Below are 24,429 nucleotides of genomic sequence, written 5' to 3'. Positions count from 1 at the left end.
TTCAATTGATTGGGGCTCTTTGGTGGACCTCGGCCTGCCCCGGGCGCCCCGCGGTCCTCCCCGAGTCTCCCAGGGCGCTCAGCTGGGGGCGCAGCGCCCTGGAGAGAGGCGCCCGGTCCCGCGCCAGGGCTTGGAGAGCTCTGCCCTGCGCTTGGGGGACCGCGGGCGCGTGCGGGGCCGCTCTCAAGGGGCCTGCCCGCCCCCTGCCCAGCGCCGAGCCGAGGCGAGCAGCGCGGCGAGCCGCCTCCCCTCCCGCCTAGGGTGGCCTGAGCCCGCGCCCGCTCCAGTTGCTGCAGCTGCTGCTGCTGGCGGCTGCGGGGAGCGCAGGGCGCGCGCCGAAGAGGCTCGGGCGGAGAGGACGGGGACTAGGAAGAGCCGCGGGCGAGGAGGAAGAGCGAGCGGAGGCCGCGGGCGCTCGGCGGCTCAGGGATCCCTGGAGGATGGGCTAGGCGGCGGCAGCGGCCCGGGAGCGGACGCGGTGAACCTGCCGCGGCCCCGCGCGCACAGGGGGCGGAGGCGCGAGCTGAGCTCAGCCCCCGGAGGGGGCGGCGGGGGCGTCCGGGGAGGAGGGGGCTGATTAGACAATATTAACGAGTTCCCGCCTCATCAGGAAGAGCGGCTCGTTAGCTGCGCGGGGGAAGGGTCCCCGGCGGAGCGCAGCGCACACTCGTGGCGCACGGCGGGCGGGCGGCGCGCAGGGCCGGGGCAGGCCGAGGGGCGGCGCGGACCCTGGGCGCGGGCGGCCCGGACCCCGGGCGCGGGCGGCCCGCGGCGTGCCCTCCCTCTCGGGCGCCCGGAGCCAGCGCAGCCCCGGGCGAGCCGGGCGCGGGCCCGGCGAGGGGAAGCCGCCCACGCGCCCCATCCCCACCCCTCGCCCCGGGCGGGCGGGCCGGCGATCGGGGGGAGGGCGGGCGGCGGCGGCTCGCTGTACATATCTCCGCGCACCCCGCCAGGTCGCGCACAGCGCCCCCAGCCCAGGCGCCTCCCCGCCCCCTCCCCGCGCTCCGCGGCGGCGGCGGCAGTAGCACAATATGACAGTTGATGGGTGCTGGGGGTGGCGCTGGCGGCGGGAGGAGCTCCCCCGAGCCCCTGCGCCGGCCCGGCTGCCCGTTGCTAGCTATGGCAAATGGTGGCGGCGGTGGCGGAGGCAGCAGTCTTAGAATGAGCAGCAATATCCACGCGAACCATCTCAGCCTAGACGCCTCCTCCTCCTGCTTTTCTTCCTCCTCCTCTTCCTCCTCGTCCTCGGTCCACGAGCCCAAGATGGATACGCTCATCATTCCGGTGACCATGGAGGTGCCGTGCGACAGCCGGGGCCAACGCATGTGGTGGGCTTTCCTGGCCTCCTCCATGGTGACTTTCTTCGGGGGCCTCGTCATCATCTTGCTCTGGCGGACGCTCAAGTACCTGTGGACCGTTTGCTGCCACTGCGGGGGCAAGACGAAGGTAACGCGCGCCCCAGGCGCCCGCCCCCTGCGCCGGCCCCGTCGCCTCTCGGGGTCCTCCGCAGCCCACCTCCTCGCTCCGCACGCCGCCGCGCCTCCCTCCCTCCCCGCCTGCCTTCCCCTCGCTGCCTTCCGTTGTCTCCGCTCTCCCTGCGCCCTCGGGATGGGGCAGCGCGTGGCGCGCCGCGGGTGAGGAGTTCCCCCCCATCGGTGCGCTCCGGGACGCGGACGCCCAATCCTGTCCCCTTTTTTTTAATTGCAGGGTCGTTTACGGCAGCGGCCGGGACCGCGGGTGGGGGACGCACGCCGCCCGGGTGAGTGGTGCGGGGTAGGGAGCGCCAGCCCCGCGAGGACAGAGCAAGCTGGGGGCCGCTGGTGCGTGTTCCGTGCGGCTCACCTGCAGCGGCTGGGCTCCTCGCGTGGGCGAGGGGGAGCACATCAGCCCGCACTTGAGGAGTCTGTTGGGGAGATGAGTTCGTGGGGTTAGAAGGAGGGGGGGATTCTTTGGGATAGGGAGAACATCTTTGGGACTAAGGAATCACGGGGGAGGAACGCGGGGGGAGGTTTTGCGGGAGGGGAGGGCAAAGGAAAGTTGGGGAGATCCACCCCAGTTTTGGAGCATCCCGTGCGGCTGCCACCTTAGGAATGTGGCAAGGTCACAGATCTGATGTTACCTCCCTCTCCATCCCTTAGGTATTCACTTGGAAAATACCCCTCACCCCACGTCCTTGGCCTCTGTCTTCCTACCCACAGGCCACCCCCTTTGGGTCCCCAGACAGGCTGGCAGCAGCGCCAAGTTGGAGCGGGAACGGGAGGTCCGCTTTCGAGTGGGCCGAGGCGGCGGTTTCGCGCCGATCCTCTTCCCCGGGCGCTTTTGAGGAGCTGGATGTGGGCTGAAGCTATTCCTGGCGCAGAGACGCCCACCAGCACCCAGGCGCGCTGCACCTTGGACGTGTGGTTACTAGGCTGATTGGCTGGTCTGTGGCCTGGTCTAGAGTTTCCCGCCAGCTGGAGGTGAGGGGCGCGGAGGGGGGTGGGGGGTGGGAAGGTTTGATAAAAAACTGTGGAATGAAAAAGAAAGGACTGGGGAAAAAAAGAGTGCTTTTTTGCGCGCACGTGTGTGGGGGTGTAATTTCCATCCTAGGGAACTTCATAGCTTTAAAAATTTTTGGAGGGAAGTTATATCAAGGGAAAAGTGGGAGGTAGACAGAGACCCATGTCCCTCATTTTCACACCTTTTCTAGTGTGTAGTTTATCCGAGGACCCTCTCCAACTTCCCGCGGGCAGCAGCCTCCTTGGTTGCCAAGCGAAAGCAGTGCGGAAGCTGGGGGCTCTGGGTGAAGGCTGGCTGGGAAAACACAAGGGGGAACTGAAGCGCTGTCTCCTCATCATTAATTATACATCGTGTTGGGTGGTGGAGCTCAGCTGTGTTTTGTGGCAGCACATTTGTGTTTTGGAAAATACTGGTGTGTTGGAAATAAGAGAGAAAAAGAAAAGCCATCACTCCACCCCCACCACCCCCTCTTCCTCCCTCTTCTCCGGAGACCTCCAGGCGCTGGCCAGTCAGCAGGGAGAGCGGTTCCTCCTCCTTGCCTAGGAGGAAACCTCCCAGCTTCCGGAGAAGCCCTCTGATTGAGCCAGATCCTGGCAGTGAGCCGGAGGCGCCCTACCAGCTCGTGGCTTCATAGGGCTTCTTGTGCACGTGCTCTCTCTCCCACCTTCTGCGGAGTCTCTTTTCCTTTCCTGAGATGCAGTGATTGCCTTTGGGGAGTCCTGGTTGCCCCCGCTAGAAATGTTTCCCAGATTGAGGGATTTTGGCGAACTTTTAAAAATAGCCCCCTTTCTTTCAGGCATGGGCAGTTTTGATGAAAATGAATACTTCTTTTTTCATTGAGGAAAAAGAAGTTTTGGTGTTTTTGTGATCCTGGGGTTTTTAACACGGCTTCTAAAATATTTTTATTCTGTGGGTACATAAACGCCAGTGCGGTGCTTGGGATGAAATGCAAATCAGATTGTTCACAGAAAGAATCTTTTTCCTAAATGATGACCAAGCATAACTTATATCCGTTTTCTCAAGAAAATAGGTCTTTGGCAATCACTGTTAGGAAAAACAATTCCTAAGTATTTGGCTATGTTTTATAGCTCCAAGACCTGCTGAGTTGACATAGCTGGAGGCTACTACAAAGAATCATCCTAAGACTAGAGACGATTGCAGTGTCAGTTGGCAAGATGTGAGGTCAATGTCGAAGGACATCAGGTCATTTTGATGCCATCCCATTAGAAAATATGCCCAGAATCTTTTCTACCTGGCCCTCAGTCTGCTCAGTTAAACCATGTGTAGCGAGCTCATTATAGCCAGTCACAACTTAGGCCTTTTATTAACTTTTCTTCCTACCCTGAAAGAATGTATTTTTGCCACAATCTTGTCTTTTTTTGCTCCTCATCCTTTTTGCTTTCCAGGTGTTTGGTGGTTGTGGTCTAGACTTGGTAGAGAGCACTGCATTTGGCTATAGTTTGGAATAATTCTTTTAGTGCCAGGTTTCCCAAGCAAACCTAGGTTGCATTTCCCCAGAATTCTCCTGTCACTCAGCTGCGTTGACCCTCGCCTCCTTCAGCCCCCTGATGCTTGGCCAGGAGGTGGGGGCTAAGGAAGGCAGGCCTTCTTAGCATGTGAAATTCCATGGGAGATGAGTTTCAGAAGAGAGCTCTGGAATCCCCAGGATTTGGTCTGTGGACTGCACTGTCCTTTTTGATCAGAAGGACAAATATTGTATGATCTCACTAATATGAAGTAATTAGAGTGTGCGAATTCACAGAGTCACAAACTAGAATACAAGTTACATGGGGCCAGAGAGGGGGTAGGAAATGGGGAAGTAGTCCTTAATTGGTACAGAGTTTCTGTTTGGGGTAGTGGGAAGGTTTCGGTAGTGGATGGGGTGATGGCAGCACAACGTTGTGAATGTAAGTAACACTGCTGAGTCGTGTGTTTGAATAGGGTTGAAAGGGGGAAATTTTAGGTTGTATACATGCTACCGAAATAAAAATAAAAAGCCTTATAGAACTGTACAATTCAAACAGTGATACCACCCTCATACAAAGCGTTAATAACAGGCAAAACTGTGTGTTTTGAGGGGGAGTATATGGAAACTCTGCACTTTTGTGTGATTTTTCTGTAAACCTACAACTTTTCTTAAAAACACAGAAACAAAATACAGAACCTGAGATGGTAGAAGTGGGTTGTTGGGCATCTTATTAGTCTGGCCGCTGAATCTTAAATGATGAATGACTTTACTATTTTAAACAGAACTGTATGTGGCTTATTGTTTTTTGGAGAATAAAGTAGAAAGCTAATGCCTCCCCCCGTTGGGAACATGGGCAGTCATTCCAGTAGTGTGTTCTTAGCTGTGTTTTTTCACAGTATTGGTTTTTCTTCTGTTGAGTTTTGTCAGCACTCTCTGTTCACCTGGCTGTGATGTTTTGAGGTCCAGAAGCAGGCTGGAGTGGCAAGGGAACTAGACGGGCAGGCTGAGCAAGGCTGCGACCTTGCAGCAGTCATTTAACCTCACTGGTCTCTCTCTGCTTGAGTATGAAATGTGGGGATTGAATTCTGTGAGTCGTACTGTCCTTTCCTGCTTTCTGATTCCATGTAGGAGAAAAGAAAGTTGAAGGAACTATGGGAAAAGTTTCTAACTCAATGTGTTTTGCGATCCCCTTTCAATTCCTTGAGGAATTCAGCCTTGGAGTGTGTATGTGTCTTTATTCTCATCCTCTACTCTTCTTCCAGCATGCACTCTGCTTCTCTTTAAATGTCTGGGGAAACTGAGGCTTAAGGTCCAGCTTCCTGATGGAGTTTGCTGAGTGCCCCGCATGTGACTGGGCACACTTTCTGGCTCTCAGCTGAGCTGTCCTCCCTGCAGAAGCTTGGGCTTATGCAGGGATGGTCTGCATGTAGTGAATTACTGAGGGATCATCTCCATGGCTGTCTGAGAAAACCACGCATTTCCTCTCTTAGGCGCCTGACTAATTTAAACATCACATCCCATCATGGCTTGGTAATTATCCCGGGTCTGGCCTGATGCATTCAGCCAGGGTTGGAGTTTCAGAGCCTGGGGACTCTTGATTCCAGATTTGCCCTGGTGCCTTGTCCCTTCTCAGGGATTGGCTGCCACTGGCCCACCTTCAGGTACCCCTTGTGATCAGATCAGTTGGGGTGGCCTTGGGGACGTTCCGAGCTCCCAGTCACTGGTGAGTGTCAGCTGGCCTTCCCTTGGTCTGAGAACCTTGGCTTCTCATTCCTCACCCTCTTTATAGAAATACACTTTAGTAGTGACTCTGCAAACAGACAGACCCAAGGTCAAATTGTGGGTATCACACACAGTGGAGCATCTTTGCCTGGCATCCATCCCAAGCCTTGATTTCTTCATCTCTAAAAATGGCATCATGATGCCCACTTTGTTGGATATTTATGAGGAGTGGCAATAATCTTATAGGATTCCTAAAGGAGTGACAATAATATTCAGCATGCAGCAAATGCCTGGCACTTAACGGGCCTGTGAGAAGTGGGAGCTACCTCAGCTTCCCAAATTGTTGAGTTCATTTACTCTTTGATCCACTGAGCTTAGAGCCTTTGAAAGGCACAAGACTAGAATAAATAGAATTTATTTAGATCTTGAAGTCTCGAGGTCTGGGCCATATGACTAGTTAGGATCAGACTGAGATTTGGGCTCATGGCTCTTGGCCATTGTAAGACGGGAAGATTGGTCAAGGTCAGCCATGAACGTCTGCAAGGATGAGGACAGTGTGAAGTCAATGCGGGAGCCCTGACAATGTGGGGGTCCAGGAACTCTCTGCCTAGCACAAGTGGTGTTTAGTGGTGGGTATGTGGCTGCCTGGCGTCACTCCCCGGCTTCCATCCCTTTACTCCAGGGCCAGAGCTCACAGTCGTGATTCCTCAGTCACACAGCAGTCTCCTGGCCAGGGCCATCTCTGCCTGGAGCAGCCCTTCCTCGACAGCCTCTAGAGCAGCATTTCCCAAAGTGTGTTCTGGGGAGCCCTTGTCCTTGAAGTTACCCTGTGGGGGGAAAAATGGGAGTCATGGAGCATGCCTGAGCTCCTGTCTTGGAGATTCACATGGCAGGCTTGGAGAATCCTACCTGTAGGGAAACGGGTGAGACTGCTCTTGAATGTGCTCGCTTTGAGCACCTCGCCTGGGTGTCAAAGCTGGCCTGGGCAGTGACCAAGAGTCAACCTTGTGACCTTGGGCAGGGACTTGACTTTGTGCCTCCATTTCCTTATCTGTACATTGGGGATCATCATCGAGCACAACCCTATGAGATAGGCCTACTTATTAACCCTATTTTACAGCATTTCCTAGGGGGACACTGATGACCCATGGCCTCGTTTGCAAGCCTTGGACTGGCTCTGCTTCTGGGTGCCCAGTGGCCTTGCTCAAACATGCAGCAGAATGCAGGGAAGAGCTGGCCCACTGCTCGGCCTGCGGGGCAGGATTCCAAGGGCTGGGCTAAGTGGGCTTTGTCTCTGCCTCGCTGCTTTCTTCATTGGATGGAGTAAGTGTCTGCTCTGAAGCTCTCTTTCTTTGACCACCGTGAGAAGCCTGGTGTCAAAGCAGTCAGGTTGGTGTTGGGTTCTGCCACCAGGGCCTCCTTTCCAATGAGGGTGGCCCCACTCTGACCTGCAATGGCCGTACTGTGCCGTGAATCGCAGCAGCCAGCACAGGTTTCCTGGGGCTTCAGAGCCCTGGAGCGTACCTCTGTGGTTCTGGTGACAAGGGCTGCATTTGTGCCACAGGCCCTGTGGAGGATGCTCGTCCCCATGGAGATGTCAGGCCAGCCAGGCCTCCCTGCAGGACCTCCACCATTCCACAGCCTTCTGCGTGCAGCAGAGCAGATCAAAAGCACCTCCTTCTTTGAAGTGCCTCTTGAGAGGGTAACCTGGGCCTGAGGCATGCAGAGAGGGGAACTCGGGGGCCACATGCAGAGGCAGAAGTTCCTGCCCCTTTTGGGCAAAAAGGCCAGGCAGGTTCAGTTGGGGATACAGGATCTCAGCCTCCAAGGGCTTGAGGGAGCATCTGGTCCAGGCCCTCTGAAACCATCGTCTGTACACAGATCCCCTGTGGAGCTGGAAAAATGCAGACTGGGATTCAGGGGAGCTGGGGTGGGGCTTGAGATTCTGCACCCCTAACAAGACCCGGGCGAAGCTGATGCCACGCAGACCACGCTTCCTTGCCCAGCCAGGACCTGGCCCATTCCTCAGCCTCCAGGCGGCCCATCTCTGAAACCCAGCCTGTTTTTAAATATGGAAACCCCCAGCTCTTCAGCAGACAAAGTGGGAAGGGGCATGAGGAGGCAGGCTCCCTGTGTCAGGACAGGCAGGTAGTGAAGACAGCTCTGGCTTCTTGAGCGTTCTGGGGTTTGGGCCGAGCACTTGTTGCTCACTCTGGACTTCTCTGGCACCTGCCTCCTAGGGAACTGATGGGCACGGCTGAGTTGGGGCTGGGTTGGAGTGTTCTGGAGAAGTACACGGTCTCATCTGTGCCTTGTCCATCAGAGCACAGGCTGTCCCTAGTGCCAGTTGGTCACGGTGCATGGGGTGAGGCTTTTTGAAGGCCAGCATGGCATCTCAGCCAAACTACCATCTTGCAAAATGAAAGGCGAGCCGTGTGGCCAGGGCTCACAGTGGTGGCTCACAGAGCCAGTGGGGGGCCACACCCTCTGGAGTGCTTGAAGTTGGTGATGGCAAAACTGCAAGCCCAGCTTTCCACAGGGACCTGGGTGGGCATCCCCAGACTCGAGGATTCTGCTGCGAAGGACTAGGCTCAAGCCCTGATCATCTGTGGCCAGGGATGGGTGGTACCCCTCATTGCACTTCTCAGGAAATCCAGCAGATAAAACTGAAGATGGCTCCTCTCCTCGCCAGAGTGGGGTTGCACAGGTCATACTGCCAAGGACTTTTTCCTTGAGATGCGCTTTCTGTGCTGTTCCATTGTCAAAGGGGAGACCCCGGGCCAAACTTAAGCCATGTGAATTTCAGCACATACTAGGTTCCCAAAGAAAGCTTACCATTCTTATTACTGTTCATTTTGGTCTAATTGCATATTATGTGCCAGGAACTGTGCTAGGGGCCAGGTTTTGGGGGAAAAATCATTAAAACCCAGTACCTTCTGCCTGTCTGCTCGATAGAACTTTTCCTTGGCCAGGAAAAAGTTATTTTTTTGTGTGGTATGGATTTGTGTGATCCCTGAGTTGACTGCTGACTCCTCGAGGGCAGGAACTAAGTCATCAAATACAAATACACGCTAGGAGGGAACTTTCCCTAGTGGTTAGCTGGGCCTGAGTGGGAGGGAGGTGGGCGCAAAGTCAGCCTTGCTTTTTGGGAATAGGTTGTTAGAAGCAATGGAGAAATTCTGGGTGAGAGGGATGGACTTGACTTGATGAAAAAATGATGTTTGAGTCATTCCTGGATTTTAATTATTCATGCCACTCCTGGCTCTGACCAGTGGATAATAAGGAATTTGTCAGGCTGGGGGGGAGGGGGGATAGTTGCTTCTGAGGCAGGTGAGTCAGGCAGAGCACAGAAGGGCAGCTTCAAAGAGTGGCTACTGTCAGGGGAATTTGCTTTTTTTTTGGGGGGGAGGCATTATTTGGCGATTGTCTTTAGGGCATTAGGTCTGATTGCCAATTTGAAAATGTCATTGGCATTCCAGGCCCCGGATGGATATATGTAACCTTGTCATACCATGCCTGAGAACCTTGTCCCTGTAAGACCTCATACCTGTTTGAAGAATGCTTCTTTGCATGGCCTAAAACAAACTTATTTAAAACATCTCACTTTCTAGACTTTATGCTGTTTCATTTGCCTCCTCCCTTCCAGGTTATTTTAGGGATCCAAATCCCACCGACTCTTGGTATTTCAAAGATAATGAAGAGGAAAGCCTGTTTTCCTTCCTTCTTCTCTTCCATCTCTCTCTCCTTTCCTTTATTTTCCCTCTTCCTTAGTGGTCCTCATTCTGGAGGGCTTTCATGGGAACTCACTGTCATTTAATTTTGATTTCTAGCACAATAAGAGGAAATATTTAGATTTGAGGAAGGAGTGGAGAAGAAGTAATTAGGGGAAATGCTGAATTAATCTCCCCATTATCAGAGTTCAGCTTTTATTTTGGGGGAGAGGTGGCTGGATATATATATATATGTGTGTGTGTGTGTGTATGTATATAAGGCTGATAGAATTCTAGATTTGTGGCTTGAAGTGAAGTTCATTTCCATCCATTGACTGCCAAAGTCTGGTGTTTGTGATGCCGTTCACAAAGAGTTATTAAGGCAGGGATTTCTAGTAACACTCTTCCCAGGGCCGCTTCTAACTGTGTGAAGCTGATCAGTGACTGGTCTGCATCTTCGCATATGATTCAAAGGCAGGTTACCTACTGGGATGTAAAGACTGGGATGCCTATACCTAGATTTCAAGTGGAAAGTTCAAGAACAGTGTTTATTTTCCTTTTCTGTTCCTTGTCTTGGCCTTGCTCCTTCTCCCCTCTTAGAAGTGGGAGGGGTGGAGAGTGGCTGGTTCAGGGCTCCGGCCCAGTCCAGGAGAGGAGCAGAGGGGTTGAAGTTTGCAGGTTATTGGACAAAAAACAGGGGCTTGATTTACATGTTCTGAAGCACAGAAGAACTGTGACATCACGGTGGCAGAAGGGCCTTCAGGGCTGCAGGTCCTGCTTCTTGCCAGTGCTGGAGCCATCCTGCACCTTTACCAGAGGGCACAGGAGTGTGTGGCTCTCCTCAGGCCACCATTTCTTAGATAAATTCACTTTAGAAAGAACAGAAAACACTTTCTCTGCACAGCACCAGCCCTTTCTGCCTCTGGTCCATCTCTGGAACACACAGGACAGGTCCTGGTTGAGGATAGCTGTCACGTTTGGAATCCAGTTCTGGAAGGCCCCCAGCTGGTTGGAGTTTAGACGTGGACAGTGTTGTTGAGGCAAAGGATGGCTTTAAGCTCTGGCTGGTCACTTTCTTTTCCTCTCCAGGGCTTCCCCATGCTCCTCCTGTGGAAAGGTACCCCCTCCCCCTTTACTCAATCTTTGGAAAGTGACCCGCTCCTGCCTGTTGGTTATCATAGTTTGCCCTCTGTGATCTGTTTGGTCCTGTTGGGCTCTCTGGCTGCTTTTTTTAAAATTAATTAATTAATTTTTTATTACATTCAGAAAATATGAGGTTCCCATATATCCCCCACCCCATCACTGCACCCCTCCCCCCATAACAACAATCTCCTCCATCATCATGAGATGTTCGTTGTATCCAGTGAATACATCTCTGAGCACCGCTGCACCTCATGGTCAATGGTCCACACCATAGCCCACACTCTCCCACGTTCCAGCCAGTGGGCCATGGGAGGACATACAATATTCTGGCTGTTTTTGGACCCTGAGTCTGTTCCTTCATCTGTGATGCGTGCGCTGTGCCTCTGGGTTTAGCTTCCTTCATGTTTCACACAGGGCTTGGTCAAGAGCAGATGTAATTTGGGGGCCATGCAAAGGCTACATGTGGACAGTGTGGGTCCTTCATCAAGAAGTCTGAGTTGGACTCTGTTTTCTGGGTATTGGCCCTTCTGAGCCCAAGAGAGAGAACAGGTAAGAATCTTGAGCCTCTTTTGCATCATTTTAATATAGCTGCTCCCTGGAATCAAAGGCTCTTCCTTCCCCAACTGCCCACTTATCTCCTCTTCCCTTCAATTTCTATCTACTGCTGTTCCCATTCACCCCATCCTGCTGAACAGAAGGAGACCAGGCAAATAAAAAGGAAAGAAAGGAAACCAGGAGGAGAACTTGAAAGAGGGCAGAGGGTAGAGGGGAGGTGTTCACAAGAAGAAAAATAGAATTTGTCTCCTGGGAGTTAGAGGTTGGATAAATATATAATTGGGTGGATTTTGGGTTTGTCCCTTCACCTTTGTCTTAATGAATAAATCATGTAAAATGACCTCACCGCCAAGGAGTGAAGCATTATATAAAGACCCGTGGGCAGAGTGACTTCACTTTTGGAAAAATTTAGCTTTTTAAGTGAGAAGTTCTGTCTAATTGAGAGCATGGGGCCTGTGTGTGGCCCTGCAGACCAGAGGGAAGGGTTTTAGGGCTTGGTGGGGATCTTCTTTGTGTGCTTATGATATGAGGACAGGAACTTTCCACTCCTCTTAAGGAGGAGTTGCTGCATTAATCTTGTTTCCCCTTCACGTGGCTTTGGAAAGTGGATCCTCTGTTGCTTTGGAAGTGGAAAAGGTGGGCATCCGATGATAATCAAATGGAGAACTCAGAGTTGAGGTTCAGAGGCATGGGGGAAGGATTTTGAGGATGAAGGGCTTATCCATGTGCTGGGGATTTTTATGACTAACATTAGCTGGCAGATTTATGTGTTGTTTTTCTCCTTTGTACATGGGGTCCTCTTTCCTAACAGGCTTAGAGGAATTGCTTAGCTGTCCATGAATTACAGTCATTTCTCCCATGGATTGTGAAAGACACTACCAATTAGGTGAGAAGATTCTTTTTTTTTTTTGAATATTAATTTATTAATGAGAAATACAGTTTAAAAAAACATTATTAACATAAAAATTTCCCCTTTTACCACATTCAAATATATAATTCAGTGCTGCTAATTACATTTAAAATGTTGTGTTACCACCAGGAAGATTCTTGAGGAATATAGTTAGGGTATCTCCATCAGAAGCCACAGGAGAAGTCAACCGTTTGCATCAGTCTTGCAAAAGAAATCAGTTTCTTAGATTCAACTGCAAAGCTTTTTTCTTTGTGAGATTTTCTTTTCAACTTCAGTGTTTTACATATTTGTCCTGAATTTTAACGGACTATATGTTTATTGTAGAACATTCAGGCAGTACAGGCAGGCATTAAAAAAAAAAAAAAACCCAACTCCTGCCATCTGGAGATGACCACATTTCCTTCCCTGACCATTCTCCCGGGGGGCTCAGGTTTTGTTGGTGGGCATTTGATGTTCTTCCTTTAAGAATTTGAAAATGGCAGCAACCTGAAAAGTGCCCATACTGGCTTTGTTTGATTTTGGGTTAAAAAAAATTATGGTAATATGTGTGTGTGTGTATGTGTGTGTGTGTGCATGGGCATGTGTATAAGACATAAAATTTGCCCTGTTGACCATTTTTAAGTATACAGTTCTGTGGCATTAATGACTTTTACAGTGTTGTGCTACCATCATCACCTTTCATTCCTAAAACTTTTTTTGTCTTTATTTTTTTAATGTTACATAAAAAAAAATGAGGTCCCCATATACCTCCCACCCCCCTCACCCCACTCCTCCATTCATAAAAACAACCTCCTCCATCATCATGAGACATTCAATGCACTAAAACTTTTTTTATCACTCAAAACAGAAACTCTATCCCCGTTAAGCAATAACTCCCCAATGCCCTACCCACTCCCCAGCCCCTGGTGACCACTATTCCATTTTCTTTGCTATGAATTTGCTTATTCTAGGTATTTCATATAAGTGGAATCATACAATATTTGTCCTTTTGTGTCTGGCTTATTTCACCCAACATGATGTCTTCAAGGTTCATCCATGTGCAGCATGTGTCAGAACTTCCTTCCTTTTTATGGCTGAATAATATTCCATTGTATGGCTGGGCCATGCTTTGTTGGTCTCTCTTTCCATTGAGGGGCATTGGCTCGTTTCCACTTTTTGGCTATTGTGAACAATGCTCCTGTGAACACTGGTGCACAGTATCCATTGGAGTCCCCATTTTCAATTCTTCGGTGGCCTTGTTTGATTAGATGGTGTTCAGATGATGAACAAAAGAAAGGACCGTCTAACCCTCCAGCAGCTTTTTTTTTGCCTGTGGAGTTGGGTTAAATGGATTCTGTTCTTAAGGTGAAGTTAAAGAATTACTTTAAATCAGAAGTTTCAATTTTGACATATGAGTAGCGGTCTTGTCTTAGGCAAGTCATTGGCTCTGGGCCTAGGTGTTCTCTGATTCAGTGATTTCAAGGTAAAGCCATTTCTTAAATCAGATTTTAAAACTATCATTTTTTTTTTAAGATTTATTTATTTCTCCCCCATCCCTCCATTGTCTACTGTCTGTGTCCATTCGCTATGTGTTCTTCTGTGTCTGCTTGTATTCTCATTAAGCGGCTCTGGGAACCGATCCTGAGATCTTCCAGAGTGGGAGAGAGGTGATCATTGCCGTGTGTCACCTCTGCTGCCTCATCTGCTGCATCTCTTATTATCTCTCCTCTGTGTCTCTCTTTGTTGCATCATCTTGCTGCAGCAGCTCTCCGCATGGGCCAGCAGTCCTGCATGGGGCAGTACTCTGTGTGGACCACCACTCTGTGTGGGCCACCACTCTGTGTGGGCCAGCACTCCACGTGGGCCAGCTCACCATGTGGGTCAGCTTTCCTTCACCAGCAGGGCCTGGGTATTGAACCCTGGACCTCCTATATGGTAGATGGAACCCCAATTGCTTGAGCCACATCTGCTTCCCAAAACTATCATTTTTATTGGATAAAGAACCAAAGACTGAACTATTCCAGGTGATGGACCCAGGGAGAAGTTCTGGTTCTGCTCTAAATCACAAGAGTGAAATTTGATCTACATGTACTCCAAAGTATCAACTTTGATGAGGTTGCGTATGTAAGAATTAGCATCTGGAGACACAGGCCCTGCTGGAAACACTGTCAGACCTGTCATTAAAAAAAGTCTCAGAAATAGGATTTTTTCACTCTGCTATTACTTTTGACATGGCCATACATCACTTTTGAGGTTTAAATTTTAATTTTGATGCTGGGGAAAGGTTGAAAGCATCTTAGGTTATAGACTATAAATAACGTGCTGTGTGAGAGGCTGGCTGTGTTGAGGTTGGGCATAAAAAGAAGCATCTATTTAAGGAGGAGCTCTTGCAAATCAGCTTTCTTTGATGCTTTTCCTTAACTCTCCCCAGAAGGCAGCCCCGGTGCCAGAAGGCTCATCTCAGCCCTGTCCCATGGAACGTTCTGGCTGTTTAAAGCAGGGATAAGATTACCACAGCTTCTGTGGCAAAAGAGCATGTGTCTGAAGAGATGATCCCCAAACACTCAATAACCCCTGAAATATAATTCCTCTAGCACCTTAGGCAGGCAGTGCACCAGAACTTTCTGGAAAAGTTCTCCTAGGTTACATAATAACAATTTTATTATGCTACTGGGGTCATGTATTAAATTTTAACTTGTCACAGATACATTTCATGAACACTGCACAAATCCACAGATTACCAGGTAGCTTGTGGGTGTTATTAAGTGAATCAGTGATTGTGTGGGACTTGACAGAGCACAGGCAAAAATACTAATTTGAATAATTAGATTCTTCCATATTATAGTTTAATCCCTAAGGTGGGTAAAAACATCCTCCCTCCAAATGAACTAAAAATTTTGGCAGTAGTGATTGCAATGACAGTACAGAAGAGTAGATTTATGGCCATGAACCACATATGAGAGAGATTTTTTAAAACTCTGGGCACCTTTTCATTTTCCTTGGATAGGCAGTGTGAGCTCTATATTTTTAATTGCTCCACTCTTTAAGTCAGGAGCTGAAACGTCATCATGCAGATCTCTCCTGAGTTGCATGGAAAATAATAAAATCATGAAGGTTTCTATTTGTACTCTATGAACACATACTGTAAAGAAACTGAAACAGCCCATCTCCAGGGATGATGCTATTTAAATGCCAGGCAGTGGTTTAAAACTGATTTTAATGGTGAAAAGAGAAACCAGCCAGTGAGGCACTCCCATTCCCCCCTGCCCATGCCCCACCTCAGCAGTACCTGTTTTCCTGAGAAAGAATTAATTTAAAACAGGAACCTCCAGTCTCTAAAATATCTGGTCTGTCACCTGCTGTCGAAGGTGGCAGTTAGTTCCCCAGATTCTCTCTTAGCCATTTTCTCTTCTTCCTCAGGTGTGGCCCTTTATCTCCCAAGCTTCCAGGAGCTTTTGTTTTAGGAAAGTCTTTCTGTGTGAACTGGAATTACTGGCTTCTTAGGAAAAAGAAATTCATATCAAACTCTTTTGAGTGCTTAATTGCTATGTATCAAACATTGCTTTAAGGTCCTTATAATGATTACGTTATTTAATCCTCAAAACAGTCCTACTTTTTACAGATTAGAAAACCAAGGCATAGAGAACAACAAAATTTTTTTTGGATAATCAACTTGGAGTGCTTACAGTATGTCCCGCAGTTTCCAAGGACTTCCTATGTCTTATCTCACTTAATCCTCACAACAACCATATGACGTCAGTACTTTTGTGATCTTTGCTTTACAGATTAGGAAACTGAGGCACAGAGAGATTGAGTAACTCACTCAGGGTCACACAGTGTGGAGGGACAGAGTCAGATTTAAACCCAGGCAGGTGGTCAAATGCATAACTCCTGCCCTGTAGGGCAGCAGTGCTCAGCTCATTCCTGCACACGGTGGGAGGGAAACTGTGGAGATGTAGAGGGGACACTGGGAGAGGAGTTGGCAGTTCTGACTCATGCACCATTCCTAGACTAGATGTGAGGCCCCTTGGATAAATTCAGAGAATTCTATACCACCAGGATAGACAAGAGCCCTAAAGGTTATCTTGTCCTTTAATCTCTCTGAGTCTTAGTTTTCCTTGCTGTAAAATGTGATAATTACCTTTTTCTCTACCTAACAGGCAGTGATGAAGCGTGCAGTTGTTCAGGTTGCTCACTGTGCAACTCCAGGTGTGCTATGATATTCACATCAGATAATGCATTAATTGATGGTCTGTGGCACATAGACCCTGTGCTTGGGGGTATGCGGAGTCATGGAATAAATATTGGGGCAGTTTTCTGAGCATCAGTCTTCCTTGAAGATTTGGAGAAAAACATGATTTTTAATGTTAACACATACACAGTTACCTTAGGAGTGGGAGGCAGAATTCAAGCACATGTGTACACACTTGAGAGAGATGTGTCCGTGAGAGGTTTGTGTGTGTGTGTGAGTGTCATCGGCATTGGTGCATGAGGGCACGGAGGAGCGGCCTGGGCCACCCCTCAGAAGTTTGTGTTCCTTCTCTGCTGAGAAGTGTCTTTTGATGGAAAAGTTTGAGACATACAGGTGAAGTATTATCATTAAAGCATGAGTCTAAGCATCCAGCACGGGAGGATGCCTTATTGTTTCTACAGGCGATCTACTCATATCTCAAATTCTGAGACTCTGTTATTGTATGAATGGAAATTCCATGAAAGGCAAAAAAAAAAAAAAATCCCAGAATTCTCAGGTCTATTATCAACAAGGTGTATTTTGTATATCAGCAGGACAGAGAATTTAATCTGAACACTCAGAAGACGGTGGTGGGATCCCATTCAGTGGCCGTGCATGTTCCCTTGCCTTAGAAGGACCCTGCCTTGCCCCTCTCCACTCACAGCCTGGAAGCCCGTCACCGTAGCCCGGTGTGGATCTCTTCCGAGGCCACTGGTCATGGCAGCTTGTGCCTGCTGAGCCCCAGGCACAAAATATTTGGCGACAGGAGGTGAAGTGGGCAGTGAGCAGGTCTTCATGAAGCCTGGCTGCCAGGAAATGGCAGAGAACATCGAGAATCGCTCAGAGAGGGGGTGGCTAGAGAGGGCCCTGGGGCGAGCGGTGTGAAGACCACCCCAGCCTGCCCACCTCCAGGCCCAGCGCCCACGGGCTGTTTCCACGAGGACTTCGGAGCCCTGGGCAGACCTCCTGGTGTGCTGGATGAGCCCTCCCAGGCCCCCATGCCTGTGGTGTTGAGAAGGGAGAATGCTCGCATGCCAGCCCGTGTGTGTCCCAGAGGCCCCTGGCGAGGCATAACTGGACCCCGGGACTTAGAAGATGCTTCTCTGCTGCCAGTGGTGCTATTTTTAGCTCTCTCCCATGCCCCCTGCTGTCCCAGGTGTTTGTCAGCAGAGCATCCTGCGCGCTTGGAAAATGGCCGTCGCCACCCGGTCTGCCTTGTGTGGCCCCGGCAGTGTGTCTGGGGAACCTGCCGTCCAGGCTGTGCCTCCGAGGCCGGCAGGTTGCTGCAAGGCAGCTGCATCTCCTGCCTTTCTACTGGCTGTGGGGCTGCTGGTTCAGGTGAGGTCAGGCCAGCGTGAGCAGGTCTGCTGTCCCCGGCCCCTCCCTGAGTGCTGGCACGTGGGGCAGCATCGTGGACCTGAGGACGAGCTGTCACACCCAGCAGCCGCTGTGCTCTCCCGCCCCCTGCCCATCACAGAGGAGTGCTCCAGGCTTGAGCGACATCCCCGATGGTGGGGAATGTGGCGATGGCCACATTCGGCCACATGTGGTCCAGATGTGGTGGAAGGCTGGGTGGCCTCAGGGTTGGTCCACTGCTCCCCTTTCTAGTTCTCCAGCTGGCCTCACCCATCACTCACAGCTCAGCTCAGACACCACCTTCCTGGGAAGTCTTCTCCACCTGCCCTAGTTAGAGGTCTGTCCCACGCTTTCTGGCGACTCCTTACTCTGTTTTGATGTCTCGTGTGGTCATCATCCATCTGAGGCTGCACTGCTTTTTATGTGGCCAGCACCTCGCCTCTTTGGCTGCAGGCTCCCTGTGGACAGCACCGGTCTTTCTTTGGTTTTGGTCTTTTTCTTTTCTGATCTCCTGCTGTGCCTGGAGTGTGGCCAGGGAGCGTTGGCTGCTCACTAGCAGTGCCATAGCCAGTCTCCAAAGAAGCCTCTCCATGCGTTTGGCTCCTGGTGTTCACATCTAGGGGCAGAACCCTCCTTTGAGCCGGGCTGGCTCTGTCGTAGCTGCTAACCATGGGGGCATGGGGGAAGTGAGGAGCGGGAGTTCTGAAGCTGGGTGGGAAGAAGAGCCTTGGAAGGCCTGCTCCTGGAGCAGCTAGCCACCATGTAAGATGCCTGAGCTTACCTTGTTGTGACAAGAGTGGGCCACATGGAAAGGCACTGGAAGGTGAGATACTCATGGAGATAGACAGAGAGAGAGAGAGAGAGATACAGGCTCCCAGCATGTGAGTAAAGACGCCGTTTTAGAAGCGGATCCTTGAACCCCAACTGACATCAGATAGATCAGAGATGAACCGACCAGCTGATCCCTTCCTGAATTTTTTTTAAAGATTTATTTATTTATTCAATTCCCTCCCCTCCCCTGGTTGTCTGTTCTCTGTGTCCATTTGCTGCATCTTGTTTCTTTGTCCGCTTCTGTTGTCCTCAGCAGCACGGGAAGTGTGGGTGGCATCATTCCTGGGCAGGCTGCACTTTCTTTCACGCTGGGCGGCTCTCCTTAAGGGGCACACTCCTTGTGCGTGGGGCTCCCTTATGCGGGGAACACCCCTGCGTGGCAGGGCACTCCTTGCACGCATCAGCACAGTGCATGGGCCAGCTCCACATGGGTCAAGGAGGACCTCCCATGTGGTAGACAGACACCCTAACCACTAGACCAAGTCTGTTTCCCCCTTCCTGAATTTTTGACTTAAAAATTATGAACAAAATAAAATGATCATTTTAAGCCACTTTGGGCGGTGGACTTGGCCCAGTGGTTAGGGCATCCGTCTACCACATGAGAGGTCCTCGGTTCAAACCCGGGGCCTCCTTGACCCATGTGGAGCTGGCCCATGTGCAGTGCTGATGCACACAAGGAGTGCCCTGCCTTGCAGGGGTGTCCCCCGCATAGGGGAGCCCCATGCGCAAGGAGTGCGCCCTGTAAGGAGAGCCACCCAGCACAAAAGGAAGTGCAGCCTGCCCAGGAATGGTGCCGCAGACACGGAGAGCTGACACAATAAGATGATGCAACAAAAAGAAACACAGATTCCTGTGCTGCTGACAACAACAGAAGCTGGCAAATAAGACACAGCAAATAGACACAGAGAACAGACAACCGGGGTGGGGGGGGAAGGGGAGAGAAATAAATAAAATAAATAAATCTTAAAAAAAGCCACTTTGTTTTAGGGTGATTTGTTACCCAGCCATAGGTAATTTGAACAAAGAGCCACTCTTTAGTGAGCTCCTTCCCCAAGAGCCATCTCATGCCCTCTGTCTCGGTGTCTCTTGGCCTCTCTTCCCAAGCTCTCCACCCTCAGCCCCCTGGGCTTCTTTCATTTTATCACACCTTTTGTTCTTATACCCCTGGACCTTCACACATGCTCTGCATGCTGCGGGGATTCTCTTCCCTTGTGTTCCCTCTCCCCTACCACTTAGCTGATGCCATTTCTGTGGTGTGCGGTCACTGGGTAACAACTGGCCTTCTAGGGAAAAAAGTCCCAGGTAGTAGCATTTGCCAGTTTCCGGGGAGCAACTGCTCCCATCACAGCTGACTTCACAGTACCAGATGCCACCGAACAGAGGCAGGCATTGGTATCTACACTTCCCAGACAAGGACACTGAAGATCAGAGAGGTTCTGCCACTTTCTGAGATAGTCACTGGCAGATATGGGCTCTGGTCTGCTAAGCCTCAAAGCCCCTACTCTCCCCACAGCACCACACTGCCCTCCTGAAGAACCAGTGGCTGACCGTGAGCACAGGCAGTTCCGCTGCTGGGCTGGCCCACTTCTCCCGTAGGCCACTGGTCCTCCCTTGGTGTCTCATGAGTTGCCGCTGGCCCTTCCTCATGCTCACCAGTCCTAGCCAGTTGCATCCTATCCTTTCTTTCTTGGACATTATGCTGACTAGTCTCTGCAGTGCATGCAGTGGTCACAGAAGCACCTACCAGTTCAACTTGAGGCTCGGTTAGCTGTGTGTAGCAGTCAGGTTAGACCGGCTGCTGCAACAAGCAACCCTAACATGTCAGTGACCAAATGCAATAGAATTTAGATATTACTCATATAAAGTACCATTGCTGGTAGGGGTGGAGGGACATGCTCCACACAGTCATTCTGGGGCCTCGGCTCCTGTGGATCTGCCATCTCCCAGGGGCTCTGAAGATCTCTGCTAGATCCTCTGCATCAGCCTGGCAGATGGGGAGTGAGAAGGAGGGACTGTGAGGGGTAGTTTTTGTGGAGCAAAGCCTGGCAGTCATTCACATCCCTTCTGCCCACACAGTGCACTGGTCAGAATTCAGGCACCTGCAGTAGATGCTGAGAAATGTAGGAGTGTGCCCAGGAATCAGAAATGGGTTTGGAGGACCTCAAGCCAGTTTCTGTAGTACCTGGATTGCAGAGTCCCAGGCTGAGTAAGAATCTGGGTGAGGTCTCCGGTTGTCTGTCCATAGCTGGGTCTGCCCTAATTAATAATTACCATGGCCTAAATAGAGAAACTGAATGTTTGCTGGTACCTACCAGGTTACAGATCTGACTTTATGGAACATACATTCTTAATTCTCTGGGTGGTATTATTATTATTATCCCCATTTTATAGGTGAGCAAAAGGTGCTTATGTTGTTTGTCCAAGGTGCATATGTTTCCAGAGTGTTATTTCTTAGTCCCTGCCCCTCTGCTCTGGGGTTCCCTCTGCTCTGCCACTTTTGGTCCCTGCCTTCAGCTTGAAGCTACTCCACTTCTTAAACACCTGAGGAGCAAAGGGACAAAGGGGCTTAACCTCCTCCTCTCTCTGCGTGCCGTAGAGAACAAAGGCATCTTCACTGTCCCAAGATGACGTTGCCCTTGCCCTCCCTGGTGTTGTTAAAGGGCTTTGAGCTGAAAGTGGTTGCCCGCACTCATCCTTAGGATTTGAAAGCACCGTCTGCTGCTCAGCTCTTTCCTGCTTTGAATATTACCTTGAGTGGCTCTTCGCCTGGAACATGAAGAGCATAAGTGGGCTGGATGACAGAGGCTGCTTCCTGGGTCCCTCATCTTTCTCCCCATGGTGCACCCCCATAGCCCATTCCGCTCAGTTCAGATTTCATATTTAAGGAGAGTTCAGGAGTTCACTGGTGAGAAAACGGGATTGAAAGTGAGTAACAACATGAGCAATGTGGCTTTTTTCTCAAATCCAATGGACCAGATTGTAGGTGTCCAAATGAGCTTTTCTTGTTCTACGCAGTCCAGAGTAGTCATCAAGAGCCTGCCCTTTGAGCTGGACAACTTGGCCTCAGACCACAGTTCTGCTACTTGCTGACTTGTAGACCTCGGGCAAGTTAGCTTTTTGGGTCTTCCATGTACTCACTTGAAAGGAGGAACTGGTGGGAACAGATGTGGGTCAAGCTGTTGAACACCCGCCTCCCACTGTGGGAAGTCCCAGATATGGTTCCTGGTGCTTCCTGAAAAACCAAAAACAACAAGCAAAACAAGCAAAAAAATCAACTCGGGGTAAGTGGCTGTGGCTCAATTAGTTGGGCTCCCATCTACCATATGGGAGGCTCTGGGTTCAAGTCCTAAGACCTCCTTGTGAAGACAAAGCTGGCCCATGCACAAAGGAGAGCTGATGGCCCATGTGCCATGGAGAGCTTGTGCAGCAAGATGATGCAACAGAGGGGAAGCAGACTTGGCCCAGTGGTTAGGGCATCTGTCTACCACATGGGAGGTCCGTGGTTCAAACCCCGGGCCTCCTTGACCCATGTGGAGCTGGCCCATGCACAGTGCTGATGCGCGCAAGGAGTGCCATGCCACAAAGGGGTGTTCCCTGCATAGGGAGCCCCACACGCAAGGTGTGCACCCTGTAAGGAGAGCCACCCAGCTCAAAAGAAAGTGCAGCCTGCCCAGGAATGGCACCACACACACAGAGAGCTGACACAAGATGACACAACAAAAAGAAACACAGATTCCCATGCCACTGACAATAACAGAAGCGGACAAAGAAGAATACGCAGCAAATAGACACAGGGAACAGACAACTGGGGCAGAGGGGAAGGGGAGAGAAATAAATAATAAATCTTAAAAAAAAAAAAAGACCCAACAAAAGGGAGACAAGCAGATACAGAAAAAACGTGCAGCAAATGGACACAGAGAAGAGACAGCAAAAAGAAAAGGAGGAAGCCTCAAGGGGGGGAATAAATAAATAAAATAAATTAATCATAAAAATAATCAACTCAGGGAAGCTGATATGGCTCAGTGGTTGAGCACTGGCTCCCCACATATGAGGTCCCGGGTTCAATCTCTGGCCCCTGGTACTTCAAAACAAAACAAATCAAAACAAAAAATAAAAGAGGACCTGGTAATGGGAGCTGCTTCGTGGAGCTGTTGTGAGGATAAGAAGTATACAATGCTTAGAGTAGTGACATATACAGAGTAAGCTCTGTATACATTTTAGCTCTTGTTATTTCAATCTGGTCTCCTTTGGGAGACTGTGACTCTTTTTCTAATGTGGACCATGACAGTAGAGGGTCACCCTCTCTTCCATTATGCCCTCCTCCAGTCCACTGACTTCAGAGAGGTTCACACACGATCACATGGCCATCTCCCCTGCTGGACGGTAGACTTTCTGAGGTCTGGAACAGTGTCCTCTCCAGCTTTGTATCTGCAATGTCTATCTAGTGCTTGTGTCTGTTGAGTACTTGGCACAGGCTGCCTGCAACGTTGAACCCATGCTTATGACCGGATGCCCAGGGGCTGAGGCCTCTTTGAGGACAGGGACCCTTTTATGCTCATCATGTTCCTTAGCAACCTATGACAGTGTCCAACATCACAAAACACTCTTTGAACAAATGCAGGATTGAAAGGATGAATGATTTCATCCTTATTTGAAGGATGAGAGACTCTTCTTGGGGACAGCCTTGATAGTGCTGATTTCATTCTTTTTAATGCTGTCTTAGGTGACATCTCTCAACATTGGAAAGTCACCTTGATTTTAGGAAAGGGTCAGAAGTAGTTTGCAGGTGGGTGGTATGAATAAGAGAGGAAGCCAATGGATAAGGTATTTCTGGTCTTATAAATATGTAATTATGAAGTATTAAATCTGGAAGTTTTAGGTGGTTTGTCAATTTGTGAGCAATTTCCAAAGAAAAGTTCTGGAAACATTTTGAGTTTTGGAGGCATTGGAATAAATGTGTAATCCTCACCCAACTTCCCACCACAAAGGGACAGCTGTCATTTTGAATATTAACTGTGGTCTCTTAAATTCAGCCTTGCGAACTTGATAGCCTAGCTTTGGCATTGAACAAAGATAGTTATAAATCCCAGCTTTTCCTTTCATAAGCTTGGTGCTTTTGAACAATTTACTGAACCTCACCAAGCTGATGTCATATACTGGTAAAATGCAAATACTGAAAATACCCACCACATTGAGTTTTTGGGAGGGCTAAATTAGATGATCGTGATGAATACACAGCCTTTTGGAAGTGCCCCATAAATGGCACTGGTGATGACAAGGTGGACTTGACTGTAGATGCCTCTCCATCAGTAGCCACAGTGAGGATGCTATGGAGAGGAGGAGGAGGCTGCTGGTGGGAAGTGTGGAAGTCAGGGGCCACAGTAAGTACCAAGATGAGAGGACAGTAAGGCATGTCTGTTTCCCTTTGGACACAAAAGATGGAGACAAAATTTAGTATGAAAGAAAAAATGGCATCCAAAAATGCTCCTTCCCTCTACCTTTACACCATTCCCCTGCCCTCTGTGCTACTATAGGAAGGAAGAGAAGGGATGGAAACTGGTGGGAGGATGGGAAAGGAATAATTTTGGAATATAAGAGACCTTACTTTATAGGGTTGTTTCTGTGGGCCTCAGTTTGCCCATCTGTAACATGAAGGTTGGAGTAGGCAATCAGGTCCTTGCTTGCAGCTCCACCAATCACCCATGCTTTGGAAGAGCTTTGCCTTTGCTCCTAACTGTTGTTTCCCCACACCAACCCCTTTCCACAGCCTCAGGCAGATGTGAACAGGAGCAAAGGGAACAGAAAGGGTGTCAAGTGCTGGAAGGCATGGAAGTCACTTCCTTCAGAAGGTGGAGGGTCTGCAAAGAGGCTTTTGAGTCTGGGGGCAAGACTGCAAAGAGCCTGGTGGGCAGTCTTTCCATCCACCCCTCCATCCACCATCCTGGGGCTGGGATACCCACAGGGGACTGGAGTGAGTGCTCGGTGGGCCACAGGCGCCTTTTGGAGCATAAGGGCAAAGAAGATG

General features: G+C 50.0%; 1 protein-coding gene across 1 annotated transcript in view; it reads left to right on the top strand.

Moving 5' to 3' along the window:
- Window positions 1-1,360: 1,360 nt before the first annotated feature.
- Window positions 1,361-24,429, top strand: part of LOC101442851 (disks large homolog 5-like) — a gene marked incomplete at its 5' end in the record, with an annotated part of 179,482 nt that continues 156,413 nt past the window's right edge. Inside the window, 2 exon segments of the mRNA XM_058299259.2 lie at window positions 1,361-1,446; window positions 1,708-1,759. Of these exon segments, the coding sequence (XP_058155242.2) occupies window positions 1,361-1,446; window positions 1,708-1,759 (138 nt within the window).

Source organism: Dasypus novemcinctus, chromosome 6, assembly GCF_030445035.2.
Source record: "Dasypus novemcinctus isolate mDasNov1 chromosome 6, mDasNov1.1.hap2, whole genome shotgun sequence".
NCBI classification, from domain to species: Eukaryota; Metazoa; Chordata; class Mammalia; order Cingulata; family Dasypodidae; genus Dasypus; species Dasypus novemcinctus.
The sequence above is the reverse complement of the archived record's forward strand: the minus strand, read 5'-3'. Positions and strand labels throughout refer to the sequence as shown.